The sequence below is a fragment of the Corvus hawaiiensis genome, chromosome 26 (assembly GCF_020740725.1).
Source record: "Corvus hawaiiensis isolate bCorHaw1 chromosome 26, bCorHaw1.pri.cur, whole genome shotgun sequence".
Lineage (NCBI taxonomy): Eukaryota > Metazoa > Chordata > Aves > Passeriformes > Corvidae > Corvus > Corvus hawaiiensis.
Window position 1 is genome coordinate 17,380,461 of NC_063238.1, and position 16,619 is coordinate 17,397,079.

The 16,619-nt window shown below is 35.5% G+C and overlaps 1 protein-coding gene across 9 annotated transcripts in view; it reads left to right on the forward strand.

The window, feature by feature from the left end:
* Positions 1-16,619, forward strand: part of RALYL (RALY RNA binding protein like) — a 388,415-nt gene that overhangs the window by 322,602 nt on the left and 49,194 nt on the right. For 7 of the 9 annotated variants that reach the window (XM_048329273.1, XM_048329272.1, XM_048329275.1 and 4 more), the window contains one exon: positions 7,749-7,781. The exons of the other annotated variants lie outside the window; for them this stretch is intronic. In XM_048329273.1, coding sequence (XP_048185230.1) covers positions 7,749-7,781 — 33 coding nt within the window. The remainder of the gene's footprint in view (positions 1-7,748; positions 7,782-16,619) is intronic. 9 annotated transcript variants of the gene reach the window in all.

Below are 16,619 nucleotides of genomic sequence, written 5' to 3' on the forward strand. Positions count from 1 at the left end.
CCTAAAATTTAGGCCACCCATTTATGAGTATTACTGGAAACTACTTCCTTTTTTCCTTTAGTTGCCCTTAGTTCTCCGAGCCACCCTTTCCTACCGCACCCCCAGAGCCCTTCCATCCCATGTTATAACAGTAAGGCATTCAGTATCCAATATGACAATGTACATTTGTACTGGTATATCAGAACCAACTATTGCTGTGAGAAATGAGACAACTCTTAAAAAATTAATTTATTGAAAACAGAAAAATTGAAAAATTACAGAAATTAGAAAAATACAAAAATTTGGGATTCTATAGCTCGGTAGATGGTATGCCCCAGGAGCGCAGGGATTTGAGATCTTCTGGCTGAGACAGCACTAGACCTCAGGTAGAGAAAAAGAACTTGCAGTGCTGGGCTGACTTTTAGCTGGTCCAAAGTCAGAAAAAAAATTATTAAACGCTCCTTAATAGGAGTAGGCTTTTAACGCCCAGCACTGGCGTCCACCACAGCTAGCCTGCAGAGAGCAAGAAAGGAAGAGGCCCCGCCTCGCTGCCTCGTTGTTTTTATAGTGTCTTTGCTCCGCCCCCCTCCCCCCCCCCAGTCCACCCACAGCCTGCCCACAGCCTGCCCACAGCCTGCCCCTTCGGTTTAAAGTGATTGGTGCTTTCCCTTTGATAGATCATCTCCATCCACCAATGGCTCATCGTTGTCAGAGGGGTGGTATTAGTTGAGATAAGGGAGCTAAAATGCTTTCATTAAAATTCAGGTTGCCGTGAAGCTTGCCTGCAGAGTAATGGTTGTTGGGGCTAAAAATAGCTGCTGCCTATTAGAACTGGGGTTTTTTGGCCTTGGAACCAAAATGCAAGTAAAAACACCTAAAAAAAGTATTAAAATACATCCAACACATCTCAAAACACTTGTAAAAGTATACAGTAAACACAGGAAAGATAACTTTTATGGTGTATAGGTGGTTTGAAGTTTGAGAAGGGAGCAAGTTGGTAATTTTTAACTGGGGAATTTTTAACTGGGAAGGGTGCAACTCTCTTAATAAACTACTTTGAACAATTGAAAACACTGATAATGGAACTTGATTTTTGTACCTGGGCTGATGGGTTAATTTTAAGATTCAATTTAAAAATATTTAACTCAAAATTAATTAATTAAAGCACTTAATATGCAAAGACCAAGCACAAATAGGGATTTCATGTATGACAATTGCATATGTTGGTTTAAGTCTCATCCTAACCTCTTGCTGCTGTGAAAATTAGAACAGGGAAGAGGCACTCCCTTTAAAGCATCTCCTCTCTGTAGGGAAAGATACCTTTTATTCAGTTTTTCAACTGTCAAACTTCAAAGATAACTCCAAACAGATTATTAGTTACATTCTGCTAACTAATGGCTAAAAGGTTATCTATCCTAACTACCCATGGGATAAAAAATACTAGAGGCCCCTGAAACGTGTGTTGAGAACTTCATGTTTATAAATGATGTAAGATTCAGATATTGCTAGGAAACGAGCTAAATTTGGTCACGTGCCATGTACACCTGATACCTCTGGTACATGTGCTACACATCTGTAGAGGCTGACATCAGGTATTGTCAACAGCATCCTGTGCTAAGTGCTCCCTCAAAAGCTTTTCCTGCAGATAGTGCTATGGCACTGCCCTGTCATGGTTAGGTGCTAAGTAGAACTGGCTAAATAAAATGCACTGGATCAATAGTTGGTGATTTTGCAGTGTTTTTAAAAATAGAATAAAATAAAATTTAATTTAATTAATTTTAAAAAACCCTTGCACATATTTTCTGTTGTCCAGACATATAAAATGCTTACAAATCATGTTTTATATATATATATATAAAAAAATATATGCTGGGCCAAATATTCCATTTCTTTCACTTCAAAATACTGAAAAGACTAAAGACTTGTAAAGACACCTCTGTCTTGCAGCATATTAAATACAGAATAAGTGCATGAATGCAAACCAAACCCAACAGTGAGCACAAACATTCCTAGACAGAAAATGTTCAAATCAAGCTGTCTCATGGGGACCAACTATAATTTCAATTTTCTCTGTCGCCAGAAATTAAGCTGTGTAAGATCCATATCACCTACAGATGTCCTGGGCAGTTAACTTCTGGGTACAACTTTTTCCTCATGGACTTGGGGAAAAGCTAATGCTTCAAGAAATGATCTAAATTATTCTCAATCTTAAATAATTAACCTAGTCAAAAGTCACAAAATATTAGAAAAAAGGTATCATTTTTAATCAGTCAGAATGTATAATGTGTTGTGATACTTTCATAAGGGGCTAAATATGTATTATATATCTATGAAGGATTATGTATAGATCTGCATAGAGAGAGTCTGGTAGCCAAAGGGATAATCTTATTTGATAATCTGTTTATCCCTAGAGTGCTTACTAGTGTAGCAGTTTTCTTATTGAATAAATTCTTCAGTAATTAGTAAAATTTAGTTTTAGCACACTGAATATTCACAGTGAATATTTCAGTTTTGAACTTTGATTAACTATGATCTGAGACTAGAAGAGAGGAAGCATGTGCTGATTAAAGGACACTTCTCAATCAGCTCTGAGGAAAGATGTTTTAATATGTCCCCATAACTAGCAGTCTCCTGTTACTCAGTTCTTCCTCTCTTGAAACCTTTTTTTTGCAATATGCAGCCAGTTGTCCTTCATTTCATATATATATAGAATGTTCTTCTTCTTGAATTCTCACTCTGCTTTTCTTTTTTAAAAATTTCACTACACTGAATTTAGACTAATTCTTCAATTTATCAAAAAAAATTCAGATTTTCACTCTACTCACTAAATGATTAAAAAACAGCTTTTTGTTACTTATTTTGCAGGCAGTCACATTTTTAAAAAATAATTTATTCAAACCAAAACTAAATAAAGAATAACACTGACTGTTCCTATTATTTAATGTGGCCTGCTTTCCCGTTGACATAATTCTTTGTTCATGATCATGCTAGGGTTAGATTTTATTTTCTCAGCTTGATTATGAGACTCTCATGTCAGGAAATATCAAGTGCTTTAAAAATGAGACTAAGTCTTGCCTATCATCTGTCTTATCTTTTATCCACCAAGTCAGATATTGCATCAAAAGACTAAGTTTGCACTGAGAAATGACACTTTGAGTTTGCAGTACGTTAGTTTCCATCCGTGGTTTGAGTGATGTATTTTATTTTGTGCTAGAATTTTTATGTTTCAATAAATAACAGAGGCACTTGGCTCTGTGGAATGCAACTTCTTGAGGCACAGCAAAAACTAATACACAGTATTTGACATTATGCAATATTCATGAAAACAACAGTTTGTTGTTATTGTTTTTCTAATCAGAGTTATCAATTGCAATGTCAACCACCAGATGGGAGCAGAAGTTATTAAATTTATCAGGAACAATTGTAAAAGTTGAGATAATCCTGTAAATTATTCTTCCATTCCCTCTTTTTCTGAAACACTTCTGATAGGTCTTCTATACAGTCATTCTACAATTTATTTGTTCCAGAATATGACAGAGTTTCTTGATAAAACTTGCCAACATTTATAAAGATATTTATGGTAGCTTCAGAAAACAAAATGAGCTTCTTACCTAATTCTGTGTGACAATGGTTACTGACAATGTCCACGAAAATTATCTTGGGTTGAAATTAAGTCACAGAAACCAGAAAGGAAGGATTACCTAGTGTACACCAGCAATTGTTCTTTCAGACTCAGTAGGTAGCAGAAGTTATATGAAATTGTATTTCTTCTGTAAATTAAAACATGCTTTTATTAGGCTTACTTGCATTGAATAGAAATATTGGGATGTAGCAAAAGTTATAATGCATATGCTTTAGAAAGAAATTAGATGACTATTTAACACTGCTTAAAAAGTTCTGAAGAAAGATGTTTTTTGATCACTTCAAATCACAAACTCAACATGTAGAGAAAAAAGCATCCATGTTTGATTACTGTGAATGGAAACCTAAATTTGTTTTGAAAGGTCCCTTGAGTTGTTCTTGTCATTTTAAAATTTAATGCATTGATAAACAGGGTGAGCCATAAATCTGAGTATTCTTTCACTACACCTATTTCTGCTAAGTCCTTGATCCTGCTAAAACTTTGGTTCCTAAAGTTGTACCGTGCAAAAAATATATACTTGACAGGTAAATAAGTCAGCCACATCAGTCAATCAAAATATTCATTAACACAATACTGAAGTCCAAAATGCTTTTCAGTTGTCCTGACTTTCCTATCTGGCTTGAATAAAAATGCTTCCAATCCCCTTGAAAACTGCAGTCACTATTCATGCTTTCTATAGTCAAACAGAAAATGTGTGATGTCAGCAACACACTCAGCTAATCCTCCTTGGGAATTCTGATATGAAGGTTGTAACACAAAATGATGACTCATCTTAAAAAATGTTGGTTCCTGACCCCTTTCTCTGATGCAGGGCAGACAGTTTTGTTTTTTCAACAAGTCAGAATAAGAACTCTAACAAATTCCTTAAATTCTATGTGTTTTTCCTTCTAAGTGCTTAAAGATGAAATTATGTGACCACCACAAGGAAGAATATATTGATTCATAATTAATAAACTTGGAGAATCCTTGGTTAAAATCGATTTGCTTGTGTACTGCGTTGATATTGTTATTGTTACTCACTTTGTCCTGTAAACAGTTTTGGGAAGGAGAGGAGAGGATTCTTTAACAAGTAATTATAAAGATTTATGTATTTTGGGTCAGGCCTCAAATGCAGAAGTCTTGCCTGTAATCTTAATAGAACAATTATGCCAGTAAAGTAGAATTTACTTTGGGATATTCCTGTCATTGCATGATTTGTTTACAAGTCAAGGAGAAATTCACACGCCCTTAGTCTAGTCACGTTTCCCTGTCTGTTTGTCTGCAAACCTTGAAAATTTGTCCATCTGGATGTTCAGTCCATGTCAAAGATGGAATTTAGATAATTGCCATTTATATGAGCAAACTTAGCACCAAAGAAAATAATAAAATGCACAATTGGGTTAATCAGACCTTGTAAAGTGTCTCTCCAAGACAGGTTGCAAGGGGAATAACACTAAATGGGAAATCTGTGGGATCCTTATTTTAAACACCTTGTGACAGTACTGTAGCATATCAATGGGTAGTAATCAATTGCCTATGCCTGTTTACAGTGACTGGTTTTAATTGAGCAACTTACATAGTGTAAAAACTCTTTTTCCTCCTGCAAAACTTATCTATTATATGTAGGTAAGGGAGTCAGACCTTTTAGAAAATCTTAGCTCAGAATCAAAGGGAAGCACTACCTCAATCTGCCATGGCCCAGTCGTGCCACTGATTAGCTTCCCTCCCACCTATTCAAACTGATGTACTGCCTTGGCATATTGACAAATTGATCTTTTCTGATGAGAAAACCATTTCAGGAAAGAAAGAAAAAATCTCAATCTCTCCTACTTCACTACCATTCCTACATAATTAAAACATGATTGCCTTTGTTTACTGTCCAACTTAGCAACTTTCTTGCACACTCAATGTATTTTTGCAAAGAAGACAGTTTCCATTTTAAGATTTTTCCTGGATGTTATGAGAGCCCTTCTCTAAACTTATCAGGATTACTCTTTTTGCAACATCATATTTAATTATGCAAGAATTCCTCAAAAGCATGGAAAATTCAGCGTATGTTAGGTTGAACAGAGAGGTAAAAATCCTTTTGTATTGATAAATGTCACTGGTAAAGATGATATAGGATGTTATTTCATATTGTGTTGTGGTTTTAAACCTTTATAATAATTTGCCATATACTGAATTACCAGATAAAAGGCCAAGAGATAATTGTGTTCCTTCACTATGAGGAACACTTGTACTAATTAAAAGTAATGCAACAAATTATCTAAAACCATTTAGTCAAATATAGAGAGAGGTCAAACCTAGGGCAGCACTATTTAAATCAAATTGAATTCCAGCTTGAGAATGGACTGCAAATAGATTTTTAATTGCAGTATTTTCCACAGGGCATTCTATCACACACTTTTTGTTTTCAAATAAAATCCACCAGAATGTCCTCCATCAAGATAGTGCCAGGTCTCTCTTGATCACAAAACTTCTGTATTATGAAGTATGTAAGTATGTTCTGGGACTTTCATTCTTTGCTCATCTTGCTTATAGTGAATCTCTCCAGCCAAACACGGAGTGCTTCCCCTGAATTACTCATTTCATTAGGCAGAAAACAAAAGAGTAACATTAGTGCACAGAACCTGCAGGAGAAGGATGAAACACCCCCACGAAGGGCCCTGTCATTTTACTGCTCTCTGGCAGCTCTGCCTAAGCACAGAGAATGGCAAGCTCAGATTTTCTTGGGACTGCCCTGGATAAGCATCCCCCTGACCACAAGGACATGCAGCTTTGGGCTTCTACTGTGCTTCCAGGTATATGCAAAGCCATCAGTGTTTCCTCTTCTATTCTTCTAGTTGCGTGTGGATTTCAACCCCAGAAAGAAATGGAATGGTGAGCTATAGTCATTAGGACAACAGAAAAGGGACTGTGTTTTCAATACATTTTGGATTTTAGATGGTGGTAACAACTAAACTGGTCTATTGGTTTGTGAGTTTTTGCACAAAACTTTTGCTGAATGAATAATAACTACAACAGTACTCATTTTTTTTACAAAGAGGACTTTCTTGTCTTAAAACATTTATTATTTACTGTACTTTATTTTACAATTGATTATAATTGTTTAAAATTAATTATATTTCAAGTATTTCTTTGTGGGACTAAATTGGCTTCAGACTCATAAATGAAATGTTCAGTTCCACACATGATACACTTTGCTGCATTAGAAACACTTTTTTTAAAGGCTACAAAGAGATATTAATGACCAGGGTGTTTATTTGCTGCTCTTCCTAACACAATATGCTCAGTGGGAATCATCACAACGGAACATTTTTGCATGTCATGTAACCACTCAAAATTAGTCAGCTGTAAACTTTAAACACATTTATAAAGGATCCTAAAAACACATACTAATTATCCTGTAAACTCACTGAAGCTAGAACACACTAAAAAAATAAGGGCAGCCTGTTGCAGATACCAGAGCAGAAACACTGCCTGGTAACATCGATGAGGACTCTTATATCTATCCTGGCTGGATGGAAACTACCAGTAGAAGAGGCTCCTGCCAGTGTGCAGGTGCTGCATCTCCTCACAGCGACAGCAGCAACAGCAGGGAGTGGGAGAGCACTTTTAACCACTGGGTTTAGAACTGGGCATGATTCTGGATCTGACACCCAGATCCAGCACAAGGCCAGTTCTGGCAAATGGGACAGAAGTTCTCATAATGGTGAAGTGATCATGTCATATGAGCATAGGATGCTGGAAACCAACAAAAAAAAAAAAAATAAAAAGAAGTGCGTGTTTAAAGTTTAATCCTGAACATCAAGAATAAAAAAAAAAAAGGCAACAAAAAGAACAAAGTATTTCTTGTTCACTCTAGCCATTCTATGCAAATATCTACACAAATCATCTGAATCTGTGAAATATAAAGGGCCTAGATGTGCTGCTTTGTAAATACTTGATTTCTAGACCAAATTTCATTAGGTAAATAGGATTTTCTCAGAGTTAAGCTCATAGTAAAATGAATCATGCCCTTCTATTCATGTTAAATTGTGCCATTAAATAAACTTGACACTGAGAATGGCTGTTTTAAATTCATTGTATAATTGTTCTTAAACACAATAAATACATATGTTTAAAACTTTTGTTATTCACTTGACAGACTTGAATCAAAGGAGCCTTTCCTGTCCGTTGGGTAAGTAGGAATATGTATATTTTCATGGATATTTATATATTCAACAACCATACAGTATAATTTACGAGATTATGTTGAGCATAAACATCCTGTTTCAACATTATGGTTATTTACTATACTTAAGCTTAGAAAACGTAGGTTTTAGATAATAAAGTCAGCAGTCATGGATATTTTCCTTCCCAGAAAGATACTAAGAAATATGTTTTGCTCTTATTGACTAAACAAAGCTTATACTAAAATACAGGTAGGAGTTAAATGTTGCATTAAAAGGTAGATGGTTTATTAATTTATTTTCACTGACATTATTCAGAAAATGTTCTACATATCATCTATGCCACTTGTCTAAACCATGAAAAAATAATTGATAGAGATTTAAAAAAAATATATAATGCTTCAATAGCAGAAATAAAATCAAATTTATGAAGTAGAAAAAAAAAATCACATTTTTAGCCTAATTATAGAACACTGTACTGATTTGCATATTTCAGCCATTGCCTTCATAGTGCCACAGCCACTTTAACAGTTCTCTATATTAAAATGATAACTCATCATTCTAAAAAAAATTATTTTTAAATGGGCCATATTCTAAAAAAGTACCATTCTTTTATAAAATGTAGGCTAATATATGTATTAGTGGTAATTATCTATATTTTACTTCTGAGTCTGAATTTCATTTTTCATGCACTGTTTTCCTTTCAGCTTCTTTCTTTAAAACTTTCCAAAAACTTTCTCCTTCCCTGTTTTCCTTCAGAACTGTATCTTTTTATGTTTTATCTTTTCACTCTCATTTTCCTTTTTTCACACCATACTTTGTGCTATCAAGAATATAAACTGCAGACAAAAGGTCCCATACAGAATATCCATTTAAGGGTTAGTTCTACCATGTAATTATCAGTAACTTCCAAACTGTTGTATGAACTGCAGAACTAAAATCAACTTCAAATTCTGAAGTGTGAGTTAAAGTTAACATGCAAGAAAGCATGTAAATTATGATCAAAAGAACTCAACAAGTTAGCATAAACAGGACTGAAATATGTCTTGCTTTCTGTAGCATAAAGAAACTCTGGGTTGTTTGAGTACATTTTTAATTAATTGCTTGCTGTTTCTACTTTCTACCAACTCAAAATTACAGGAAAATAATTGGAGGGTGTGTGGCTCTTGGTTTGCATGCTTTGAAATGTCCAAATTCATTACCAAATTCAATCTCTTCTGTTAATAACTTTCATTACTCCAATTTGTAATTTGTCCTATTGAGCTGGTTTTTTTGGGGCCTTCACTCTCATAATGAAGTGATTACCTGAGAATCTCAACTTTAAGATTAAAAAAAGAAGTAGCATGCCATTGTGGTTGAGGAGCAAAGTTGAAAGTATAAAAATCCAGGAAGCAAATAAAAAGGACAATATTAGGGGTTATATTATTTGCCATGAAATAGTAAATCCTATTTCTGTAGTTCTTATCATGATCTTAAGAACCATGCTGGCAATTTTAACATATTTGGGGATGTCTGCCTACAAGGAAGTATTGTGGTTAGGGTTTGGGTTTGTTTCCATATGAGCAGATTGGTGTGAATACACATTACATCCACATAGTTATTGTACGTGACTTTGTCACTAAAACTGGTTCCTCTTGGGAATTCTAATCTGCACAAATTGTCTTAGCTTTTTTCCAGAACCTTTCAGAAATTTTCCTGTAATGGACTTGAATTCTTTTATGCAACTTCATAACAATGGAGATAGACAAAACCTCCAAAATTGTTCCCTGTGCGCTACTTTTGCCTTTTACTTCTGTATTTTGTCCACCCCCAAGGAGGGCATCAGAGGGTTAGACCACCATGTTCTGAGGAGGGGCCCAAGCCAACATCCACCTCCTTGGTACTATATCAAAGAGATATTTCTCCTAGTCCCACAAAAACTGGGGAGTTCTTTTACAGAGAATGTGCCAGGACCTGTATCTAAAGTTTTAACCCAGACAGCTGCATCCACCAGGCTTTTAAAATACAGTAATGTTTGCAGAAGAAATGCTGACTTAACCACAATTAAACTAACACATGGGTGCCCTTAATGGCTCTTGCAGCCAGAGTTGGTCAAAACACCAATTTAAATTACTTTTGGCTGCCTACAGATGGCTTGATCCTGCACACCAGCCTCACATTCATCTATCTTCTGTAACAGATTTGTTTCCACATTTTCATTATACTGCCTGCAGGACCTAATTAAGCTTTTTCATTTTCCTGTGCCTAAGCATATGACTTCTTGGTGCTTTTCCATTGCTAATTGTTTTGGGAACATGAAGTGTGGCAACATAAGACCTCAAGACTGCCACAGGTTGTTGAGATCTGCATGTATATGCAAGGCTGCAATCTTCCCATAAGAGATCCCACAAAGGAAAATTGGTTAATAAAATGTTGCATTCTGCCCCACTCTCAGAAAGCAGCCAGAGAGGAGCAGACCTCTTGCTGTTGTAGTTTATGTCTCGAGTGCAGGGAGAGAACAGCTCCTGTACTCCTTTGGTAAAGGCAATTCCATTTATCCTTCTTTCTATGCAAAATACATAGCAGAGAAGAAAAATCCACTCTCCTTTATTCCCTGTGCAAGACAAGAGCGTAATTTGGCACTGAAGTGATAGTAACATCTTTAACAAAAGTCTCTAATGGTATCATTCAGGAGCAAAAATTCATCAAGTATACAGTCTATTCAGATAAGAGTATCTGAATGCAGTATTATAATTTTGGGCTAAAGTACAAAGTTGAATTTGAGATTTGTGTTGTCTTCCTTTTCCTCTTAGAAGTGAAGATAAAATCCTTAGGGAAGGCTGAGATATTTGTTAGTGCTGAATGCTGAGTGATAGCAGTAAGGGCACAGGATGCTTCTCTCCAGAAAAGTTACTTCCACACTTTTTGGGGTTTGTTCATATTCAGCCTAAGCAAGACCAAGAGGTATCTGGACTTTCTTTCCTCTTCAGGTTATACAGTATTTATGTTCATGTAGGTTTAGTATAAAAAAGGAGTCATGCAAATGCTCAGAGAGCCTGGAAGGGTTTAATATCAAAGGCAAGAGTTTTGGTAAAAATCCACCACTGAAAATGCATCAAATTAACTTCATGCAGAAAAGTTTGAAAGATTCAGACTTAAAAGACAAGGCAAGTCAAGAGTCTTGATAAAAAGACGTGGATACGGCAAAATGGTCACTGCAAAAAGAACAAGTGTCAGCTCATATTAAGTTCGTCCTGCTTTGTGCAAAGGATGTATAATATTTTAAAAGCAATATATATTTAAAATACCAACAGCTTTTAATTACCCACATCAGCTCTCCATATTTGGCAATTTCATAATAGTAATGATACATAATTATCACCTCAACAAAACAGTTATCATTCTCTCTAGATAATTGCATTGGTTATCCAATTATTAACCACCAGCTATTTCTTGGCAGCTGATTTATCACAGCTATCTGCATGTAAAAGTTTAGCACTTGATAAATTTCAGATAATAATGCATGCAGATTTGTAATTGGTCATTGGTCTGAGCCTGAAAATTAAAATCTCATTTGTAACACATAGAAAATGCAACATCTTTTAAGCCTTGTAATAGTATTATATAGTGAATAGACACCATAATTATTTTATAACTCTGTTGCACTGTAGAAATTATTTGAATTAATTATTTTTGGTATCTAACTATAATTACATGTAACTTCCATAATAACATGTGATCAACATAACTTCAACACATGCAGTGGCAGAAAATGCTGTCACGGCAGCTAGTAAGTTTGTCAAATGTGTAAAAATATTTGTCTTCTCTGTTAGATGTCATTTAATAACACATCCCATATTGTTGAACACAGAAGAGACAGGGAGAGTGAAAGAGAAACAACTGATTTTTTCTGAGTCTAGTGAAAAGAGATTCATTTACTGCCAGCTGCAGAGAATGGGATTATTTCTGGATAAGCAGGCAATAGCTCTTCAGTGAGATGGTCTTTGAAAATGCATGTGTTATATACATCTGGTTATCAGCTGAGATTCAATCGTCTGATTTTTCAATCTTTTTTTTATTATTGATTGTTTGCTATAAGCAGTATAAATTTAGGTGGAAAGCCCAGAGAGAAACATAAGTGAAAATTAATGTGCTGTATGTATTTATTTAATGATGAATAGTTGTCTGTCATGGAAGAAAGAAGAGAGATACAAGTAAAATTGGCGCTAGTTAATGCATTTTTTTACATTCTTAGTGAAAACACTAGAGGTCTGTATGAACTACTACTTTCCTCACCAAGGTTCCCTTTATAGAAAGTATTTGACACTAGAAAATACTGAAAAGCCATACTTTTTCCAAATAACATCTTAATCACAGTAACTTTCAAACATAGGTACTTCTACAAGACAGAGTAAATTTGGTGGGCTCAGATTCTTGGAAGCACTTGGAAATGTTTCTAAAATACAAAAAGTAAAATACGTTAATTTTCTTCCAGAAGAGTAGTTCTAAGATACATCAAATAACTTGAATTTGTCGCTCACATTTCTTCCTCTTGCTTAGCAGATTTTCTTTCCTGCAAGCCATGTTGCAAATCTATTGGAAATTCCGCTCTCATACATTGGTCTGAGGGATCCCATCCTGCAGAAGTGAGATAGTTTAAATAAAAGCCTAGTCCTTGCAGGGTCTGTTAGGATAATACACAGTCCACTTCCAAAATATGGCAGTTGTTTCAATTCACGGTCAGTTTTTGTGGGGGTTTGGTTTGTTGTTGATTTTTTAATGGACAATAGGTTGTAAGGCACGAAACAGAATGTGGCCAGAGAGCATCTTCTGTAACAAATTCCATTAGTCTTTTTCTTCATCCTGTTTATCAGGTAGCACCAGCAGAAGGAGCAAACACTGTTCCTACCCAGCATCTGAAAAGAGAGAGAGCTAAAAAATTATTTCCCTTCAGCAGAGGAAAAATACAAAAAGAGGAGATAATAGACTCATTTTGCTCTGTTATTATGACACCAATAAAACTACCAACCAGAACATAATCTTGTAACTCTCATTCATATTCAGGTCAGGTATTCAGGAGCTGTTTTCATGAAAAGCACAGGAGGACTGAACACACTTGATAATTATTTAAACTCATTGTTTAGACCTCGGCAGTAATTTCTTATGCTTAAAACCACTCGGGCTCTCTGACATAGGCAGGGGGTAGCAGACCTTCTGCTTTTGCAGAGAATACCCTTTAAAACAACAAACTCTTTGATTACCTGTGAGGTTTAGCCTGGAGGCAAGAGGTACATGTCAGGGTTCCACAAAGGCTCTTTACTGGGTGAGGCTTTCAGGATAGTCACAGAGAGACAGGAGGGATTTGGGGGATGACAGCACATATGGATACCTGTGGAAGACTCTGAGAATCTATACTATTTATTTTCAGGTAGTATTACTGACATACTTCTCTTCCAATTTTCCAAAACCTGCAAGGCTTAAGCTTTTCTATAATTGCCTACTTACCATTGTTTTAAGACTCTGAAACAGGCATGAATACAGCTATTTTATAAATTCATAATTTTTTTTTTTTTTTTTGCTTGAAGCTCTCTCACAAGAAATGCTTACAAAGCCACAGAATTCATAATTTTGGTCCATTGCCGTGACTGAATTTTTCAGTGGCTTTGTGACATTACTCAATATTTAAAGATCCTAGATTATATACTTTTTCTACTGATCTGCAATCTAAATCTAATTATTTTATGGTTTTCCAATTTGCCTGATTTTTTCATTCTACGTCACTTCCACTTTCACACATAGAACAATATGTATATATATTACATAGAAAACAGACTAATGAATTCAGCCAAAAAAAGTTATTTTCCTAATTCCTGGTTCCTAAATTAACTTTCATTTGCAACAAACTCAACAGATATTCACCTTAAAAAATTCTTTTTTCCCTCTCTGACCTTAATAATATCAGTAACAATTTACTTCATTATTGGGAAAGGCAAGAACATGAGATCCCTCTTTTTCTCTTCTGGTTATTCTATTTCCCTTTCCCTTTTTTTAACTGTCTATTATTTCTGTCTTCCTTTTCACTAGCAATTCTAGAAAAACAATACATATCCATATAATTTATGTGTTGATTTAATTATGAACAATTTCTCAGCACTGAATATTTGTACACTCACCTATGTACAAGATAGTCGGAGGTTTTCTAGAGGAGGGTAAAAATTATGTGCAAGAGAAAGTTTCTGAAGGAAATTTAGGAGGCTGAAATATTCAGGGATCATAGGAATGAAAAGAAATCTGGGAACATAAGAATAGAGAGGAAAGTTGAGGGAAAAGGACAACACGAAACAAAAAGGGAGATATTTTCTTACAATGAAGATGGAGGGAGGAGGAAGGACAATATCTGCTGGGCATGTACCCTCACTGTGAAACAAAACAGTTTACATCAAATTAGCTTGTTTTTTCCCAAGCAGTGACTAACCCATGTGTTATAGAAAATAGTGTTTGAAAAGGTCTATGTTAGCAGTATTCCTATTTCCTGTTTCTGAGGTATCAGCATAACATCTTGCCCCAGCAGTCTATATGGGCTTCTGTGAATATTCAGTACGAATGAGCTTACTGTGGCAGTCTTGTGCAGAGATATCATGAAACCTAGCTCCCCACTCACAACATATCTGAAAATTGAGACAGTTTTTCATCCTTCTTATGTTGCATATGGAAGACTTCATTTATTTTCACAAGTTTCCAGATCATTACAAAGAAGTTTTATTTCAATATCTTCCCCTTGATAGATATATTGGAAGTTATAATAATTCTGAAGTTTTATATTTTGAGTTTCAAATTCCCTATAATGCTGTGCAAATCAGGCAGCCTGTGTCTACCCTTTGGTCTTCTGCCTGTGTTTCTCTAACTACTTTTGTACAATAGTAACAATTGAAACTCTTCTTAACATTAAGTTCTTAGCATGCTAGGCCTTAAACAAATATTCAGAGGGGATCTGATGGCTAATCCCTCTGATTCCGTGCTTGAAATCAGTTTGATCTTGTCCACCAGAAACTGAAATTTGAGACTGATCCCTCTAACCTACCATCTTACTTGCACTTGAGCTACAAGAGAAAGGTATGCTTAAAAGACTAAACCCCAGAAAGACAGCCAGTACTGCTATGTGAGCTTTTACTTGACAGTCCACTTCCCACCCTTCTGCAGAAATACAATTGGCAGCTCCTTGATAAAGACACTTCTTTTGGAGTTCGATCTGTTCAACTGTGATCGTAGCAATCAGTCAGTGGACTTGCTTCAAAAGTTATTGCTCCACACCAGTCTGTGTGGCTTTCTACACTGTAAAATTAGGAGAAAGAGAGGAGGCAGTGCAGAAAGAGGCACGTCAGAAAGAAACGTTGCTTATGCAGAGAAAATTGGAAGTTTCCTATGTCTCTCTCATGTTTGTTAAAGATTTTTTAAAAGATAATGAGCTACAGGCTAGGAGTTATTGTCTTTAGTGTTGCTCTGTTAAAAGCCTTGTGTGTGATACTAAGGAACAACTACTCACATCTTGCTTTGCTGGATCATTCAGCTGTGAATTAACATACCATGGTATAACCCTAATTTGAAATAAAATCACAGTATGTCCTGATATTAGGCAAGCTTTCAATTAGTAAAATTAATCGTATCATAGATTGTTTCCTACAAATTTAGCTTGGTCTGAGATTTGCCCTTGTTAACAAATCACTTTCCAACTACATTGGTATAATGCCTTTATGCAACATTATTTGAAAAGAAGCATGACTGTGTCAAAGATATTTATGATCATATTCAATAGTCTCTGTTTGGCCCAAACTGATGTTAATTTCAAGGGTCTTGATTTTGGCTGTTTTGGTTTCATGTTCTTTGGGGGATATTTTTGCTTAGTTCTAATTATGAACTGCAGTTCAAAAGCACTATGTAGGTACTCATTGAGTTCAGAGATTTTTTTAATCTCAGATTCAGGCCAGATTCTTATAAGTCTCACCATTCTTCAAGCCAAAGTGCAACTTTTTCAACATCAGCCATACACACTCTACATGTACGCACAGGTGTAACAGCTTATGACAACTGTGCTGCTGATGTAGCTCAAAAAAAATGGGAATTAGGTCAAATTCTGCTTTGCCAATAGTAGAATAAGAGTTTGATTGCTAACAGTTTGATTGCTGTCCTTGAAATTCTTTCATTTCTAAAGTCTTCAGCTTTGGTTCTGAAATCATTTAAGGATCAGTTTTGCTCAATAAAATTAAATCTTTCACAACGTATTAGAGCGTAATTAAAAGTTGGAGAATAAGCCTTAAATGTGAAGTAGAAATAACAGAGTGAATCTGTCATGCATGACCAGCAACTGACAGTTGACATTGTTATGGTAGTGACTCTGTTGCTCATGTGAAAGCATTTGTTTAATTTGAAAAGTATAAATGGATTTCCTACAAATATAGAGGGCTTTTTTTCTTTTCAGTTGCCTCTAATCCTGTATACAAAAAGAAAAACCCCAGCAAAAACCAAATCCAAAACCAAACAAACTTTCTGAGCTCTCCACACTTGAATGTTGAATCCTGTAGCCTTTATTCTTAAGGGTAAGGATGGAAGGTTGAATCAGCTGCCATCCTGTAGCCAGCTACTTTTATCAAACATTTTGATAACTACACAGATAGACACCAGAAAGTAGTTGTAAGTCCCAACAGTTACAAATTTTCATAGGAGGACAGAATGGTTTGGGTTGGAATGGACCTTAAAGATCATCTATTTCCAACTAGGGTCACCCACTAGACCAGGTTGCTCAAAGCCCCATCCAATCTGGCCTTGAACACTTGCAGAGATGAAGCATCCACAACTTCTCTGGGAAACCA